General features: G+C 41.6%; 1 protein-coding gene across 11 annotated transcripts in view; it reads right to left on the bottom strand.

The window, feature by feature from the left end:
* DPF3 (D4, zinc and double PHD fingers, family 3) overlaps positions 1–19,503 on the bottom strand; it is a 182,797-nt gene that overhangs the window by 49,822 nt on the left and 113,472 nt on the right. For 7 of the 11 annotated variants that reach the window (XR_001412012.1, XR_001412013.1, XM_014941820.1 and 4 more), the window contains 2 exons: positions 19,412–19,453; positions 8,313–8,450 (listed from right to left, as the gene is read on the bottom strand). Coding sequence is in view for 7 of the 11 variants with exons in the window: in XM_014941820.1 (XP_014797306.1) it covers positions 8,313–8,450; positions 19,412–19,453 (180 nt within the window). In the remaining 4 variants the exon portion in view is untranslated. The remainder of the gene's footprint in view (positions 1–8,312; positions 8,451–19,411; positions 19,454–19,503) is intronic. The other 4 variants (XR_001412015.1, XR_001412014.1, XM_014941821.1 and 1 more) reach the window with 1 other exon arrangement.

Consider the following 19,503-nt stretch of genomic DNA (forward strand, 5'->3'; position numbering starts at 1 on the left):
TACATTACAAACTGCAACAAGAGATCAAAAGCTCTGAGGAGCTTTGAGGAATACTGCCTGAGCTAAGGTGTGCTCATAGGGGGTATATTTAAATCAGTGCCTCTTGACATTTCAACTCAGTGTTGCTTTCTAGTTTCATCAAAGGCCCTGCCTTCATATACATCTGCCCCAAAATAAATGAGAGTATAAAATTTTAAAAAATACTTGTAAAAATGCATTAAGGAGGGACACAGAAAGATTTGGATAGTTCAGACAATAGTTTCTCTGTACCTGAAAGCTGATTCATGTGAAGAATCTGAGACTGACAATGAAATCAGTATTTCCAAATAACTTTGGTATGTGCTTATTATGAAATATATTTTTCTTTTTAGCCTAATCAAGTTAATTTCAAGCTATACCAAGCTAAGCAGAATAAAGACCTACTTAATATATGGCACCATCATTCACAGGAGTCTTCTGGCAAAATAAGTACTGTAAATTAAATAAATTCTGTAGTATATCACACGGTAACTTTGCTCTGTAGACAAAATCTAGAAAGCTAAACAAATTGACTGAGTTCATATAGTCAAAATAATTTCTGTGCCTTCTTAATTTTGAAGGCTGAGACTAGAGTTCTAGTTTCCTTTCTCCCATCCCAAGTAATCAAAAAACCTGGAAATTATCTTCCTTGTGGCTTCAGTTTAATAATAAAAGAAATCTGCTTCTGGAGAAATCAAGAAATTAAGATTTTTCTTTGCTAAATCATCTCCTGGAGCCACATGACTCAATAAGAATCTCAGTTTTCTAGCTCGCATGGCTGTAGAAAATATCTTGACTAGAAGGCAAGTTCAGAAGAAGCAATTCTTGTCCCATTTTTTAATTAGAAAACTCAGAATACAGATATTTTAAATAGCTTTCCTTCAAAATGTGACCCTTAAATACATACAGACAAACCCCCAAATATATAGAACCTTGTAGATTTTCAGTTTTCTGATTTCTAAGGGAAGTTATTTTGATGATTTGGATCACAGTCTTTAAAACTTTGAAGCTGGAACCAGTGCTTAAAAGAAAAACTGTTTTCTCTGTTCTTTGGTACCAAATCACAGTCACATATATTTCTTCAGCCTAAAGATAATCCAGCATAATACCTAACCATGGTTTAAGCTGGGCATCTATGTTTGGTGGCATTTTATCCCTATTTTATATCATACCCCCACTACTGGAAAGGCAATGGAGACTGAGGAGTAGAGGCCCTGCCCGGCTGTCAGGGTGGGGGGCTGTGCATCTTTTATTTAAACGATTACAGTGAATTTGCTACAGTCAGACATATATGCTCTCCCAAAGGGATTTTTCCTAGCACATTTTGTCCAGCTCTTACCTGTTTCTTCTGGGCTTGATCCAAAACCAATAAAGCCCACTGGAGGTTTTCAATTCAATTTGAAAGGCTTTGCATCAGGCCATTTACTCTGTTTGCAACAAAAATTTGCAAGGCACAATAGAGACCCGGGGAACCTGCATGTAGGCCTGAATCCAGTCAATGCACTTTGCAATGGAGGAAAAGGGGTGGATTTGCCTTTTTTTTTTATTTTATTTTTAAATCTACAAGACTCTTTGTCTGAGACAGAGGCCCGGTTTTCCTTTGCGACACCTCCCTTTTTCTTGCTATCAAAGCTCCAGTCCGACATTTGGCCGCCTGCGCAGCAGAACGCCAGCCAAGTAGCCTGAGAGCCTGCGGTCGGCAAAGCCCCTTGGAGGACTTGATGACATATAATCCCAACCTATAGCCTAAGTGCCCCCATGTGCCTTCGCTTGTGTCCCCCCCCCTGCTGCCGCCAGCGCTCATCCCTGGCAGGCCTGGCCCGTCTCCATGGCGACCGGAGTGCCCAGCCAGGCCTGCCTCCGGCCTTGCCACCTGTTATTGCTTCGTCTCTCGAGTGTAAGGAATCACAGCCCGGCCCACTTCATTCGCTGCTCAAAATGCTTCGGTGGAGGATAGGCAGGCAGGCTCATGCAAGAAATTGCAACGCGATAATTAAATAAAATAAAGGAGAAGGGAAAAGAAAAGCATCACTTGGGCTGTGGCTTATGTTGAAGAGGAGGGCGATGCCTGGCTGGGCATGGCCCCGGTCATTGCTGGGGTGTAAAGAGCAATGGTGGGGATCGGAGAGGCAGGTTGCCTCCGTGCTCAGGCCTAGACCGTGCCGTGGAAAGGAACAATAAAAGAAAAACATAATATATATAACCCCCGGTGTGGTGAGGAACAGGCCAAAGTACAGCTGAAATGCACTCAGGGCTCTCTCGCATGCACAACCAGGCAGAGGTGTGCACAGTCGTTTCTGCAGCCCCCTCACCACTGAATTAAGTGCAGGGATTTTTCACTGCAATTTTCCAGGAAAAAAGTGTAAATCAGACTGAATGAGAGGAAATGGCCAGCCTCTCCGGGCATGTTTACTCTGTCGTTAACACCAGAGATAAGCCTGTTGGCTAACCCCAAACCGGGAAGTGTTGGGACGCTTGATACAGAGACCCTCCATCAGGCTGTAAGTGCAGCTTGGGTTGGTAGCGACACATCTGTGTCCACCTGGCACCGTATTCAACCAAATAAGCTCTGAACTTGGGTGTAGCACTGGGAAATGGCTGCTGCTCTGTTCCCAGAGCCAAGTTAATCAGCCCACACAGCCCAATGGGCCCCCGCTAGCTTGGGCTCCCCACGCTGCACTCCCCCACACAGCATGGGCATGCCCTTTGCTGGCAGCTACTGAGAGAGGTGCTGCGAACCACCCACCCAAAGCATTGCCAGTTCTCCCTAGTAACTGGATTTTCTCTCTTTGAGTTAGCTGGTGCAGTGGGGATAAAAGAAGCTGTTGTCTTTGCACAGTTTTTAGCAACTCTGACAGGTTTGCCTTTCCTACAAGCCCCCGCTCACAGAGTGGCACGGCCAAGGAGCACTACAAGCTACAAGAAATGCTACAAGAAGGAGGAACATCTGTAGGAGTCAGAGAAAGCCTCTGAATATGGGGAAAGGAAGAGCATTTGATCATGTCTTTTACAGGAATCGATATGGCCCTTGAGTTGAACAGCTAATGAATGAGCTGGGAGGTGGGCAGTGGAAGGTATAGCGAGGAAAATCGACTGATCAGATCTTTTAGATGTGGGGAGTCAGCATTCCTGCACCATAAGGCAGCACTTCATAGAAACATCTATGCACTGATCTTGTAGAGTCTTCTCAGGAACACCTAAAGCATGGGCCAAAATCCTGCTGCTCACAGTAAATCATTGTAACTGTCTAATGCCTCATGACAATAAACAGTAGGAGATACAGAATAGGAAGGCAGACAAAAAAGTCTGACATATTAACATATGAATTTTCTGGTTTGGAGGAGTACCTCTCCTGAAACTTGGCCTCTGGCCACTGAAATGCATCATTCCCATCATCTTAGGGAACTCAAGGAGGGATTATAGTGCCCAATACACAGCCCTGTATGGCAGCATTCCTCAGTATTCAGGTAAGAATGGACAGTGTCATTAAATGGGTCCCTGTGACATGTTGTAGGCTTTAGATCTGCAAATTGCTCACTGGAGTGTGAGAAAGCAGAACACCTAAGTTCAAATTCAGTCAAAACTTTTTGGGTTTTCAAAACAGTTATCAAAAACTAACTAGTCAATTTGGAAATGTTTTCTCATAAACCACTGAGAAGCACTAGGTGCTTCTCTTCAATGAGAGCTGGGCATTGACAACAACATTTCAGGTCCTGGCCAGCAGGCCCCCAAAAAACCCCAAACTACCAAAAAGACCCCCACAGCTCCAAATAAAACAATAAACATTCACCTATGGGTCTCTGAATATAGGAAACAAGTTTGGGATTTTCCACTATTCCAAAACTCTAAACAACTGATCTATTTTTTTCCTCAGCACCCCAAAACATAGGCACAAAATCTGAGAAATTAATAGTTGTGAGCAGGGTTTAAGTGGATATTGTTATGCAGTTCCAACCTCTGCAATGACTACTGTTTCTTTTAGTATTCTGACTCTTTCTCCTTATGAAAACAAGCTCTGGAAAAGAAAAAAACCAAACAGATTAAACTAATGAGAAGTCAACTCAAGGTAATGTACATATTTTCACTGAAAAGGCACCTGCTGCAGGGTATCTTGTTGCAAGGTGGGCATTGATGCATCCTTGCATTCAGAAGCAGCTCCCATCATGGCCCCAGTGAGGGTCAGAACTGAGGCAGGGAAAAAAGTAGGCCTGATGTAGCTTTTCAAATTGATGCTGCTTGTGGAGAGGAACAAACAGCTCGTCTCCAACTGAGGGGCTGACTCTCGTCATTTATTCATGGCCAGCCCCCTGCCTGGATGGAAATAAAAATGTTTCAAAGATGACTGTGTGGGGGAGCTGGAGGACAGCTTGGAGGCACACTGAGGTTAGCACATTAATTTTTTATCTCTGGAGACTGGGTATCCAATTATGCTTAGAGTACACAAACAACTTTGGCTGGTCTCTCCAGTAGAGATTTATCCACATCATAAAATCTGCGATGGAACTGGGCATAACAGGCTAATGCCATGAAGGTACACAGGTGGGTGTGCAGGTGAGATGCACAAGGTGGCAGAGTGACAGGGGGGCACAGGACTGCACCTTCGTTAACTACTGACTTGTACTGCAGGATGGACCAACCTGCTCATGGCAGCCAGGCCAGCCACAGCCCACACAACGAGCTTTATTTAGGATTGTCATTGGCCAAAGTGCTTGTGGGCATAAGATCCATTCAGTTGCTGTTTACTGCACAGCTGCCTGCAACCAGTGTTTCACACAGCAAAATGCCACTGAGAACTCTCCTCCTTTAAAGGAGAGGAAGTTTTTCTCCACGTAGACACACTATCCTATTCTCCCAGGAATTAAGGAAGAGCATTTATACTAGTACACTCATTCACACACACATCTCAATAGATAGAAGTCTAATGCAATTCTTATATCAGAAGTGTCTCAAAATTTGTGAGCACCAGCTGCCCCCAGAGCTGGCCTGTACCCATGGACTGAGATGGAATAAAACAGCAGGTGTTTTGTGGCAGGCTTGGATGCACCCTGGGCTCACAAATCTCACGCTCTCGGTGCCAACATGTGGAGGAAAAGCCAGCAAAAAAAAAATGCTGAGAATGGTGTGAGATCATTTATTTTTATCAGTGGAGTTGGGGGAGAGTTGACTTTTTTAAGGGTTTTCTATAACTTCCTTTTCACAGTTCCATTCTCTGCTAAAAAAAAATCAGAAAAGTCAAAAATAAATGTGTACGTAGGCAGGGGCAAGAGTAGGCACTGAGGAAGGACTATTTATCTGTGTCAAAGGGCTAGATAAGACATAAACAAAGCAACTAAACCTCAAACAAAGCCCAGGCTAAGATGTTTTAGGAAAGGCAAAGGCCAGAGAAGACATTTGAACTGTCTTCCATGTTGCAAGGGGTAATCTATAGGCGAGGAAGAAGGACAGAAGGAGAGAGAGATGTAAATAAACAAACCTTGTCGACAGTCAAGGACAGGGAGATGTGCCAAGGAGGCGAGACTTGGGGCTGGGGCCAGTCCCCGTTTCTGACACACATCTATTCAGTGGTTCTCAGTTTCAGGTAGGTTCTTCCTATCTAGATCTCTTTCCCAGTCCCTGGATAATTTACTGAACCACCTAAATTGGTCTGTGCATGAGGAGAAGAGTAAAGATAGAGGGGACTGGGTGTGCAGAAAGATAAGAGGCCATCAGCTGTGGAGCTGGCACCAGCCTGGGCTTCATGAATCCTGAATCCTGAGGAAGCACTGCTCCAGAAAGCTCCCCCCTGCACCAGCACGGCTGCTGTCACCCCCGGTGCTGCAAGGAGCGGAGGCTGCAGAGGAGATGCGGGTACAGAGGAAGGAAGCTCATACTGCAGCCGCCCGCCTGAACTTTGCTGACCCGGTGCTCACCTCCCACAGCACGGCAAATTCCAAATGGCTGGCTTGAATTTGCCTTGCCTTTTCTAAATCAGGCTGCTCATATCTCTCTGACACACTGCTAAGCAAATAACCAGGCCCGGCTCTATACCATATCTCTGGTCCTCCTGTTCAGTAGGTTGCGGATTAGCTGTTTGGATTAACATTCCCCCCTGCCTTCCCTCTCCCCCTCTTCCCCCCCCGCCCCCCAAGCCCATGCAGAGAGGATTCTTGAAGCCCGAGCCCTGCGACACAGCAGACCTGTCAAATCTAATTCATAACACATGCCTAGCAGTTCTTAGGGGAGAGGAAGGATCTGATGCCCTGACTCCCCACCATCCCCCTGTACAAAGGGACCATTTAATGACTGCACATTAGCAATGTGGACAATTAGCATTCACATGGAAGATAAATGGCAGCATAAATTAAATATTGCCAAGTGAAAGAGCAAAGATGCAAGATCTGAGCTCAAGGCTGTAAACAAACAAACAGGCAAAAAGGAACAAACAGCCACTGCGACAGCTAAGCCATTTGGGAGAGTTACCTTCCGGCGTCTGGGACTTTCCCCAGGGGTGATCTTCACATTCGCATGGCTGTTGCCCGCACCTCACTGGCTCCTGGCTGGTTGTTAAGCAGATCCTTTCTGCTCAGGAATCTGGACCTCAGAGAGGTTTACCCTACCGGCTCCCAACTTCTGTCTGTTTGGGGATCTGTGCATCAGCAGCTTCCCTCTGCCACATGCATCATGGGAGCTCTGGGGGAACACAAGCCTGAGCAGCTGCCCCTCTACCCTTTCCCAGAAATGCATCTTTCTTTCCATGGGCCAAGGCTGGCAGCTCCTAACCTTCTAGCTCTTCGTCTTCCTAACTTCTCTCATTTCCTAAGCACCAGAAATATAAGGACTGAGACTGCCCTTGGCCTCTGTGACAAGCTTGAAGGACAGGGGACATCATTGTTTGGGCATCTGTGCAAGGCCATTATCGATATGAATTCAATACAGATTTGCAATATGCCTCTCATATACACAACTATTACTGACTACGGCAGGCACAGGGAAAAAAAAAAAACCACAACAGAGATTATGTAAATGGTAAGTAAACAAAAGCTACTGGCTGAGCACTGACATTCACCAGCCCGCCCAAGCAGTCACTCTAACTGCATTGACAGCTCAAGTTTATCAACAGCTGGAGGAGTCAAAATTACTTTTGCTGTGAACCTACAAAACATGTGAATAACTAAAAGGTAGAGCATAAAAGTGACAGAAACATAGGGACTGCCAAATGGGATCACACTAAACGGCCCTTCAAGCTGAGACAGTGGCTAGTAGCAGATGCTTTGGAGGAAGGAAACCCCCTCCCACACCTCCCTGGGGACAATTATCAATTATCCTGCTTAGAAAGAAAATGTTTTCCTACTTCCATATTTCTTCCACTTCTTCTTAATGTATCAGAAAGTGTTTGCCTAGATATTTTCCCCCATAAGCATTTTATTGCTTTGTCCACATTGTTCCTTACTTTTAACTAAAATGACACAGTTCACATGGTGATCCGAAAGGACTTTTTGAAAGTGAACAAAGCTATCTACACAAACCCCAAGGTGAAAGCAAACATCACATAGTATTGCACGCTGGAAAACTTGAGAAACAGGGGCTTAGAAATTTGCAAAAATCAGTAATAAAACAACCTCCTTGACTCCCAATTCTGTACCTCAGAAGCAGAGGAAGGACAGTAAAATAGAGTCACCTGTACTCTAAAGATTTCTTTCAGCCCTATACCAGTGTGGGGAAGCTAGACACATAACTGTTTTGTCCTTTCGTGTTCCAGCTCTCCTCCTTGTATATCAGTACCAATGCTTTTTCACAGATTTTCCCAAACTTTAGCTAAGAAGAAGCTTTCTGGTGAAGTTGAGGGTAAGCTGTTTGGGGAGGAGATGCAAGGATAAGGGGAACAGGTGCTGTGAATTTCATACCTAAAAAGCTGAGACATGGATAAATGTCTTTTATTCAAAGGAAAAGCAGAGGCAGCCCCCTCAAACTACTGGATGTCTATTTTTGTGACATCCCTACTACCAGCCGCTGGGAGGCTGCTTGATGATGGGCAGGTTGGGCATCTCTTCTTTTCCCCCCTCTCCTTGCCACCTCCTCCCCACAGGAGCAGTAATGGAAAAGTGACTTGCTGCAGAGATAATGCTGGGTTTGAAATGAATTTCTGACTAGCTGAGCCAGCACCCGAGTGAGCTGCGGTTGATTAGCTCCAAGCATCCAGGTCCCAATCACTCACAACGGAGCCAGGCAATCACGCCAGCCTCCGCGAGGCAAAGGCAGGGTGGAGGCAACATCCCGGGAAAGGATCTCAAAGGCAAAGGGAAAACACTACTCACGTTTGTGGTTTTCATTTCTGTGGACAGGGGAAGAGCGGGTCTCCTGCTCGCGGGCTTCATCACCCTCTTCGCTGGCGAGGTGGGTGTGAGCGTAGTGGTAGCTCAGCCCAGGCCTGTTCTTGTAACGCTTGCCACAGACTGGAAGGAAAGGAGATATGAGGGAGGGGGAGAGAGAATGGAAACATCAGTGTGATCCGCAGCAATGGCAGCATCCTTTTCTCAAACAACGCTCCCTTCTCCCCCGAGAGCAGCACCACACTCTCCACGCGCCCACCCAAAACTCTTCCAACCGATGGTGGGGAAAGATGACAGAAGGGCAGTCCTGCAGCTGCAAGTCCCCAGACAAGCCTTCTCCCCACCGTGCTGCCAGCAGTCCTTCCTACAGGCCTAGGCAAACGCACATTCAGTCAGTCTCTGCAGCTCATACGGCCCTAATCCTCTCTGCTAAGATTACTAAACAAGATTGCACGTAAAATTAAATGAAATGGCAGTTCCAATGTGGGTGCTGCACAATGCATAGCAATGGGAACTGCACTGAGAAGAAAGGTCATTATTTTCTTCATTAACGATCTCTGAGGAAAGGAAACGGTATTTTTTATTTTTTTTTTAAAAAGGCTTTCTGTAAAAGGGTAATAAATAGCTTTATTTGCAGATTCCTAGTCAAGACAAGGAGATGGAAATCATCCACGATTTCTTGCTAGAAGAACATGTAGTAGTGATACTTATTTGCCCAGGTAAGCTTCATATTCAGCACCCCCAATAAATAATACAATGTGTGACAAAGAATCCTCCTTCTGAACTTTCGTTTATTTTAGGACTAAGTCAACAGGTATTAGGAACAGGATGAAACAATTCAGGGTGACGAAAGGTCTACATTTTCACAGGGAACTCACTACAAGGGCAAGCTTCGTCAGAAGATTCTTTACATACAAATTCAACTTCTATAAAGTCTTTAATTCATGTTATTGTCTCGAAAAGTTATCTCTTTTCATCTTCAAAGCAGTCTCTGAATGTTCATTGTCTTTTATACAGCTATTTCGGCTACCAAATACAATTATTCTCATTTTAAAAGATCAGGAAACAAAGGCAAAGAAGCATAGTGCCATTCCTGCAAATTTTTACTCTCAGCCACATTTTAGTCACTTTATTAGCTTCATTAACCTCAAGGATTTCACACAGGAATAAATGTCATGCCCAGCAGTCTGTCCTGCATAGCTTGTTTAGGAAGGCAAAGAAAGTGGTGCCAGAAGAGAGAACAGAACCCAGCAGTCTCTAGTTCTCTGTCTTGCTTTTAGACCCCTTGAAAAAATCTCCAAGGGGGAAGTCACCATTCACTCCGAAAAACTTCACTCAGCCCTGATAATGAAAATGTATCCTGCAATGTGTATAGATACCCATTTCCCATTCCCCAGACACCCGAGTCTGGGAAAGTCATAAGGCTCCATAAATCAAAAAAATAAAAATAAAAAAGACGCACCTCAATTACTCATTTATGGATAAGTAAAACTTCCATTATTATACTTTTCTGCTACTACTCACAAAAAGCTAATTGATGGTTCACATTTTGGAACCGATGATAGAAAATTGTAAATCAAAGCCTAGTATGATAACACATTTGATTCTCCATCTTTTCTAGCTCATTTGCAAACTCCCTCGAGGAAAATACTTTGCCTTATTAGCAATGTGTAAAATAACCTCATGTTATGAATAAGATGAGTGATCTGGAATATTAGATAGTCTCATCCCAGTTTTCTCCATTCTGGATGGTGATGATCGCACAGTCATCCTAACAGGACAAAAGGTTTTCCAAATGTAATGTATCCTCAGCCACAGATTTTTTAAGTCTTTGAGCACCCTTGATTTAGAAATGAGAACTTCTGCAGGAGGGAGGTGGGGAAGCTGGGGAGAAATAAAATGCCCAGATACACATGCACATCCATTCTTTGAAGCAGCTGCCTTCATTTCATCTGTACCCCTAACTTTATTGCTAGACTTTATTTTGAACAACTAGGTTGCTGTTAGATGCAAGCTCTCCATAAAACGCCAGTTCGGTCTCCCTTCTTCTAATACCAGGCATGTATCCTTCTAATGCATTCCGGAGAGGGAAACTACTCCTCCTCCTCTGTGGTCCTACAGAGCAAAGGAGAAGCAGTGGAACAGATGCTGCCAGAGAGGCAAACAACAAAAAAAGTGTAACACAAAAGTAATCATCAAACCGGAGAGTCCTACAAAATGCTCGCTGTTTAAATTATCTCAGAAAGATAACTCCCTTTAATTATACAAATCAGAGAATTGGGTTTGGGTTGGAAGAGACCTTAAAGATCATCTAGTTCCAACCCCCCTGCAATGTTACAGGACTTCTGAGAATGGAGAGAGAGAGATCTACATTTCTCGTAGATTATTTGAGTATGATACTATCCTTCTCTATATCCCCCTGACTTGTGTGCGTTTGAAGATCAAATTTAAAAAAATCATTCTTCTGCTATGAACTACTGATACTGCTCCAAAACTTCTGTCTACTTAAATTCTTTTCAGAGCACTATGAGGTGATCAGTGCTGTACTGACAAAGGAGGCGGCACTTGGAGTTAAAAGCTGCGTGATACATACTGTCCAACTCTATCTTGCTCTTATATAGCTTGCTCCTACATTAATGCTGACCCAGCTACATCATCAGATAAGCTCTAAAACCCAGCCCAATTTACCTATTAGAGGGAGTTTTATATTTAAAAACAAAAATATGTCTAGAAATTCTACCAGACTTTATTTTATTTAGCTCTGCCTGAAAACATACAATTCCAGCTCTACAGTTTTTACCTTACAAAAGCAGCATGTCCTTGAATATAAGTCTCACGCATCTTTCTCCCTCACTGCACAAAAGGGAACTTGCATTCCCTGCAGGAAGTCCCAAGGCTGCGGCCTTGGCTCCATTCCCTACAGGACCCTGCAGGGATTTTACCTGCCAAGCTTAGGATGGCACAGAAAATCAGTTGGGGCTGCAGACTTTCCCTTCTCCAGCAAAATAAGTATGAGCTCACCAGGGAAAACCAGCAAGCATCGATACAAGCTGGGGCGGCAGTAATTCTGCAACTGAGCCCTTCCCACCGCCAAAGCTGTTTCAGATGGCCTTCAAGGGTGGCAGCAAGCTGAGACATGCCTAGCTAAAAAGGAATTTGGAGGACTTTATAACCAGAGCTGTGGCAAAGGAGTTCTATTTACACAGTCCCAGTGGATTCTTTGTAGGACCAAAGATTTGCAGCTTCCAGCAGCTTTTTTTTTCTTGGTGTCAAGACACTTCTGCCTTTGAAATTCATGTTCTGTCATGGAAAAAGTCCAAAGTGATGCCATGAGTTGAAACTGCAGAGATTTCCTATTCCCCAAGCAAATTAGACTAGTTCAGGGGAAAAGGGTATCATGATACTAGTCAGGCAAAAGAAGCATTGAGTTCAGTGAGACTTTGCTGAAATAAAAGCTAAGTCAGAACTTCGTGGTTTCTCCAACAGATTGAATCTTCCTAAATTCACCCTAATCTCTTATTTTCCAGGTGGAGCACATTATTAATCTACCATATCACTGTGCTAAGAAGTAGTTTCTATAAAAGGGCAATCGTTAATAAACACTTAGCTCTTATATAACTCTTCCCACTGCAAGACTGGCTTTTCAAACATTAATTAATCTTCCTCCACATTCCTGAGTGGGAAATACTATTCTCATTTCACTTTTAAAAAAAAGAGAACGACAAAGGGGTTAAGTGACTTGCCCACACAGTGATCTTTCGTCATTACCAGGATGGGAACTCATGAGTTCCAGCATCCAGACCAGTGCTCACACCACATCTTTCTCATTCTCCGAGCTGACAAAAGCATAATGAGAACTGGTTGCCCCAGTCTGAAGTGCATGCTGGTGATTATGTTCTTAACACTATGCAGCTCACACATAGCAAGCAAGAGTGTGCCTTTCATAAACTTTGCCAGGTGGCCTTTCCTTTCTTTCAGAGGCTTTGACTTTTTTTTTTTTTTATCTTTAATTTTCCTTGCTGGATAGGCTCATCATCCTTGCATGTGGTAGATTTCATCCTGAATCTCAACACTGGGAAGTTGACTTGATCTTTAATTAGGTAGCCAAGCCCAATGAAAACAGCAGGGGTTTGCAGAGCGTAACCCACTCCAATTCCTCCTGCATTCAAAGGAATTATTTGCTATAACCTGATGTGAATGCCATCTTAGGAGCAAGCTGGGTAAGCAAGCAGTAATACAGCAGAGCAGATCAGATGCCACAAATGGCGAAGAGGGGGAGATTTTATTAGGCCACCGGACACTCTCCTATGATGAACCTTACTTTCCTTCCAATTCGAATACCGAAATGAAGAGCTTACACAACTGCATTATGGGAGAAAAACATAATTTGCAGACAGTTTAATCACAAGCACTGAGTGTTTCATAAAAGAGAGCTCTGTTCTAAATTTTAGCTTGTAACAGCCTGTAACTCTTCGGATAAGCAAATTCTCACCCTGTTTACATTTCTCAATGAGTAAAATTAATATAGAATATTTCCCCTGCTTTAAAGGGGGATTTGTAATCTATGACTTAAAAGACTTCCTCATCAAATATTTAGTGGCTATGTTGCTGTCATTTTGAAATTGTTACACATTTGGTCCTTGGCAGACTGTGAGCTATGTTCCAGCCAGCTCTCCACATACATTTTGCACAATCTGTCACCAGTAAGAGACAGAAGGAAACAATCCATGTTTTTAGTGGAAACAGGAAACTGGGGGAGTACATGCTTTTTTTTATTTGCTGCATATTTTTTTTTTGTGTCACTGAATCTTGTCCCCTTCATTGTCTTTCTTTGCTCTTCTCCTTTGCCTCCTGTTCTTTCTTCTCAGCTGGGCTGTGTCAAATGCTAAATCTTAAGTTAACTGCTGGCAGGCAGTTCCTCAAAGTTATCATCTTCCTGTCCCACCATTCACTCCATTCCAAAAAAACCATTCCTTGTTTTGCAGTGGTTTGGTAATACAATCTCCCCTGCTACAGTAATGTCCACACTCTGGCATATCTAGAGATCTCAAATGCTAACCCAGTGTGTTTTGACCTCCACCGATGGAAAGGCGTTATGTTTGTCCCTCTTTGATCATTACTGTCATGCTACACACCTCTTGTGTTAGAGCAACTATTTAGTAACCCATCTTATAGGAGATTTTCTGTAGGTAGTTAATAGCCCTTGTTTCAGTGTCCCCAGAGGACAAGTCCCAGCATCTACTTGTTGTCTTAAGGCTACAGGAACTTTGAATTCCAGTGCAAAACATGCACAAGTCAACAATATATATGTCCACATTTCAATAAATGAATTGCTAGAAGGAGGAAAGGAGAAAACAGGTAGCTATGAGTAGAAAACATTCAACTATTAGAGTCAATTCTGTTCGCCTCTTACCATGTGCTCTATTCCAGACCTGTGTTAGTCAACATTGTTTTTAAAACTATCCTTGCCTCTATAATCTTGGCTTTTCTACCAATAACGAAGTCAATGAAAGCCAAGTATAGAAGCCATGGTGGAAGAGTTGTTTGTTGGGTTCATCTGAACAATCATCTTATTCTAGATCTTCTTGCTTATGAACTACTTAGGGATTCACTAGAAAGGATAATACCAGGAGATGATTTAGGGCTTAAACTGTTAATAGCTTAAAGGAAAGCTGAATCATGATGGAGATTTATGAGAAGCATGTAAAACCATAATGCTATAATCAAAGCATTTTCAAATCAGCTTGTCATTGTGATATTTAATCAAAGGTCTGCCCTAAGAAGCAGCAGTTAGTAGTGTTGGACTCATTCATAGTATCTGTAAGAATTAAGACAACAGATTAAGTCTCAGGAACTGGTAAAAATCAAGCTAAATCATGACGTATCTTGTAGGCCTTCTATATTCCAGCAAAAATATATATATTCTATATTCCAGCAAAACCTTCCAGAGAATCAATGTTTGTTAAAATGAATATGACAGGATCAGGTCTGTTTCATGGAGATGAGAAAGAAGGCAGGTGAAGTTTGCAAGGTAATTACTAAAGCCATCAATTTATGAAAGAATAGGGCTCAAGGAATTGCATTTGGCAAGTCAGGCTAGAACAGTACAACATTTAACTGGGACTTTCTAAGGAAACTAAAAGAAAGGGATCCTTAGTACCCATTGAAAGTCAGTGGAATCTGTTAATTTAAACCACTTAAACCACCTGAAGCCTCCGGCCTCTTGTTGGCAGAACCTACAATACATTTAGTGGAGAAAGGGAATAGGGAAGAAAAAAAATTAATGTCAAAATAATGAAATTTCAATACCCCGCTGGGTGATGAATATACAGAAAAAGCAGGAGGATGTTTCAAGTGATAGTGATTTGGATGTAGGGTCAAGCATTTTTAAAAACAAAACCATGTTCTGAATAATTAGTAGCAGTTCAAAGTCAAGTTCAAAGTGTCCACTTAGAGACCAAGCCTTATATTATCTGTAGACACAACACAAGCAGATAGGCAGTTAGTGGGATATTCAGGAAAAAAACTGGAGCCTACTTCCAGTTGACATCAGGAAAAATTAGGAGCCTATTTTTTTAAAAAAACTTCACAAGGCACCTTTCTGCATTGCCAAGCACCTGAAAGAATCCATTTCGGGCCCAATGCTTGCCTCTGTTTTAATCATTAATTTGAAGGGTGGACTAGAAAATGAAAGAATCAGTCATGCAGCGAATGATTGTTAACAGAAATAATGGAATAATAATAAAAATATAGCATATGAGCTTCATTAAAGAATTATTTCAAACAGTAATGTAATTATATGACATCTAGTATAAATAAATAAAATACAGTATAAAGAGGACAAAGCAGTACACTGAGGGAAATGAGGATGATAGATAATCCACTTGAGTAGAAACAAGTTGAAAAGGGAAGGAACAAGAAGCTATAGCAAACGGTATATTAAATATGAATTCACATGGTGGACAAGGATAAAAAGTCCTTTGCCACTGAGTGCCACACAGAATTGAGAGGAGCACCTTGCATTGAAAAGGGGTTTACTAAAAAACCCATTAGGTCAGCCATCTCTGTACCTCTCATGGATACATAACAGAGTAAGTTGCATAAATCCAAGATCTATAAGTAAATGTAAGTTACATGTAAATGTATCGACCATTCATCTTCTGAACTGTTTCTGTCCTCAGAATGGCACATTCTACTTAGTTCTGGCCACTACTACTTAAATAAGAGATTTTTCAGAGAAAAGAAACACGTTTAGTTAAAGAGCCGAGGAAAACACTGCTGAAAGAAGCCCCAGTAACTGTTTACAGACACAGAAAGAAAACATTTTTCTCCACTAAGAACAGACCAAGAGCTGTTGGTCTTAGACTGCAGCAGAGAAGATTCAGGTTAAATAACTACAGAAACCTGAAAACTAAGTTTTTGACAAAAGAATCAGCTTCTACAAAATGCTATAGGATCAGTGTCTCTGGGTGCAGGCAAGGTTGCATTAGTCACTGATCCAGCAGAGATCATAGGAAGGTTTCAGTCAGTTCTCATTTTCCACAAGGAATGGATCTGAATGCATATCTCAGCCTCACAGGGACTGTCAATAAAGGATACGATACAAACATAAGTTGTTATGCTAAAATAGCAGTTTATACAGGAATAAAACTAAAAGGAGGCAAGGATATATTGGTAAAAGGAAAAGAAAGAAACAACTTCTTTTAGAGATGGCCAAGGGAAATCTTCCATAGAGGGACAGAAAACAAAGGTGGAAGTATGTACATAGTAAGTCTCCATGGGAAAATGAGCAGAACAAAAGCAGACAAATGAGGATGGACAGCAGGAAAGTTAATAACTTGTAGAGATTCAGCAAAACCAACTGCTCTGAAGGAAGTAGACATCTGGAGTCATGAAGCTCAGGTGCTACAACTGATTTCCATTTTTAAACCAGAATACAAGTTTCTAGATAAAACTTCAGAGGAACTTCTTTTTTAAAAAAAAAAAAAAACCAAAAGGTAAATAATATATAATAAACAATATGAAAACAGGAGAACAATTTTTAAGAAGATTGCTGTGGTAGAACTGACCATTCTCCAGATGATCATTTGGCAATGACATAACATCAATTCTTATTACATATGCAGGTATTAACACATTCATTCTCTCTGTCCATCCTTTAAAAAGCGGTTTATCATGAACAGCTGTGGTGAAGTGTCTTCCACTTCTATGGCTTGACATTATAGGTGTTGCTTTGCTCCTCAGACCCTACTTTTCACTATCCTTTAAGGCACCTGCTCTATCTCCTAGCCAGCTATTCAAGCTATGTTTGGGTCTGGTCACTCTGCTACATCACCCACTCTGCTACATCACCATTTCCAGCCTATACCCATCTCCCACCAGGCTGCCCTGCCACTTGCATTATCCAAGTGTTTATCCCAAGGGGAGCTCAGGGCACAACAATATCCAATGCAACTGGTTGGAAATCTGACCAACTAGTCTTCCACTTGCTGATTTGATGAAACAAGGCATTTCATGATTATGTTAGCAATTTTACCGATGGTTTGAATAGCCAAACATTTTATTCTGAATTTCCGATACAGTACATACTCAATGAAGTCAGCCAAAGTATTTCAGAATATTTCATTCCACAAAACAAGCAACTAACTACCTTTACTTAAAAACACAGGATGAAAAAACATTTTGAGCTTTGAAAACCTTCCTCTATATAGAAATTTTTTATTTCCAGTCAATTTCAATATTGGGGCCATGTTTAATATCAATGCATAACTGAATGCCTCTTCCAGAAAAAGCATGCTTTTCCAGAAATAACATTGCTGTCTTCCAACACCAGGGGCAGTGTCAGCTGGCAACCGCTCTCGCATCATCGTACTGACACACACAACTAGTTTTTTCCCTGATGAAACTTAGTGATATGCTCATGTTTCCCATAAATATGAATGTATAACTATGAAAAAAGAGCAGAGTAGTTCTTCACCACAGATCATTTTTTGTGCCCAGGCAGTTAAATAGCAAAATTAATTTGGTTTAGATATGCTTATGTTTTCTTCTTTGTGGTCACTTTCTAAACTCAAATATCACACTTGTAGAAGAATAATCCTGGAGGTAAATTAAATAATATACAGATAAAGTAAAGCGTCAACCCATCAAGGTAATTATACCAATAATGTTACTGTAGGAATCATGTTTTCCCAAACAAGAAACAGATCTGCTATTTTTGACCTGCATGTTTCCATGTAAAACAAAACTCTCTGCCCAAAACATCTGCACATGGACTGCTGCAAACCGATTTATAACCTACACAGTTAGATTAAGATTTATCTGTAAAAATATTCAGCAAGTAATTTCAAAGAAAAAATTGATTCAAGAAATCCTTTATTGGAATCACCTAACCAAGAAAGAGGCTTCAACTTAAGCCAATTATTCACAATGAATTGCATGTGATATTTCTACAGAAAGTTAACAAGGGCAGTATATTACTTCAGGAGGATGGCATTATAGATGGGACAGTTCTTTCCTTCTGGTCCAAGTCAGGTAAAAGTATTCTGCTACCACATAACCCTCTTCTCAGTTATCTACAATGGAACAGGAGGAGTCACTGTGTAAAGTCTGGATTCCAAAACTCCTTATGACTCACCCTCTAACTATAAGTTTTTTTAAACGGAAAGATATCAGCCAAATGAAATAGGAAAGTTTATATTTCCAAAACCAAAGAGGAAATTTATGCTCCAAAATGTAAGCCAAGGCAAAATTCCATCAGTACAACAATGAACCAGAGCCTTGACTTCAGCCCAGGCTTCTGCTGCCTGCTTTGATATCTTGCAAGTTTTATCTACTCTGTGTAAATCACTACTATGCATGTTGTGAGTTCTCTGTATGATCCAAAAGCAAAGCAAGATCAGACAATAAAGAGTCATTATGTTCAAAATGACTACAACTGACAAGTGTCCTTGGATTTAGAAGGATGTTCCAGAAAAGAGACAAAGACAGTTATGCACATACCAGCAGAAGGCGGCTGTGGATTTCAGCAAGATACCTACTGGGCTCCCAGAGAAGTCTTAGAAGACACATTTTAGTTCTTCCAACACATAAGGACAGCTATTTAACCACCGTAGAAATCTCCTGACTCTTCATATCCTAAAGAGCTCTTCCTCCTTGATCATGTATTCAGACACTCCCATTCATATGCAAGTCTTTCCATTTCTACTCATTGCCCCTAGAATATTCATCTTGCTGAAGCAAAATACTCAATATGTCCATCACTGTACTGTGGAGGATCACCTGGTCTCACCATAAAAGAATATGAGTTGATCACGTGGAATACAGTTCCTATTTACTGTGCATTCTTTTATTTCTTCGCATTTTAAAAAATAAGCAGGAAATAGCCGCATAGATTGACACAGTAATGGTTGGTCTTCTAAGCTCAGTAACATTGCAAGATAGGTAAATAGTGGAAAAATGAGGATTCTAATTGTCCTTAAAAACAGCAAACATTTTTGGATCACAGAAGTGAAGACCTCCTGCTATTCTCCTACTTCTATTAAGTTCTGTTTGGTTATTGTTTTATAGAATAGAAGGCATCCAGTAGCACAAATTATTATTGCATGTACACTCTACAGTAAGCCTTAAGATCATAGACTGCAAAAGCATGTGGGTAAGATAAGTGCCCTTCCCAGAAATGACATAGTGAAGCAAAAAAAAAGATTATCAAAAGAAGAAGAAAAGCACCGTGGACTAGACCATAAAAAAAATACATTGTATGTCAAATATTGGACTCCTTCTTCATACTAGACTCTGGTATCCTTCTTCAGTTTTTGCACTGGGGCAATGTCTTACTTCACCTGCAGTCCCACTGCAAGATGTCAAACAGTGTAGCCATATTCAAAGGGAATATGCATCAAAACAAAGCATTCCAGTTGTGTGTTTGTCTCTTAGGAGGGCTCAGCTCCTGATGACGCCACAAGAGTAACTTCTGAGCGAGGGATGTGAATAAGACCTTCAAAATCTAGCCCAGTGAGATTTTAAAAGGACTGAAGGAAAGAGAATCACCAAATATATGAAGAGATACAACAAGGGTAAAGTACCTTTGTCGGAGATTTTTGAGTTATGCTTTTGTTTGTAACTATCTGAAACAGAGAAAGAAATAGAGGGTGAAACTTACATGGGGGAAAGGAAG

The sequence above is a fragment of the Calidris pugnax genome, unplaced genomic scaffold (genome assembly GCF_001431845.1).
Source record: "Calidris pugnax isolate Ruff unplaced genomic scaffold, ASM143184v1 scaffold56, whole genome shotgun sequence".
Classification (NCBI taxonomy): domain Eukaryota; kingdom Metazoa; phylum Chordata; class Aves; order Charadriiformes; family Scolopacidae; genus Calidris; species Calidris pugnax.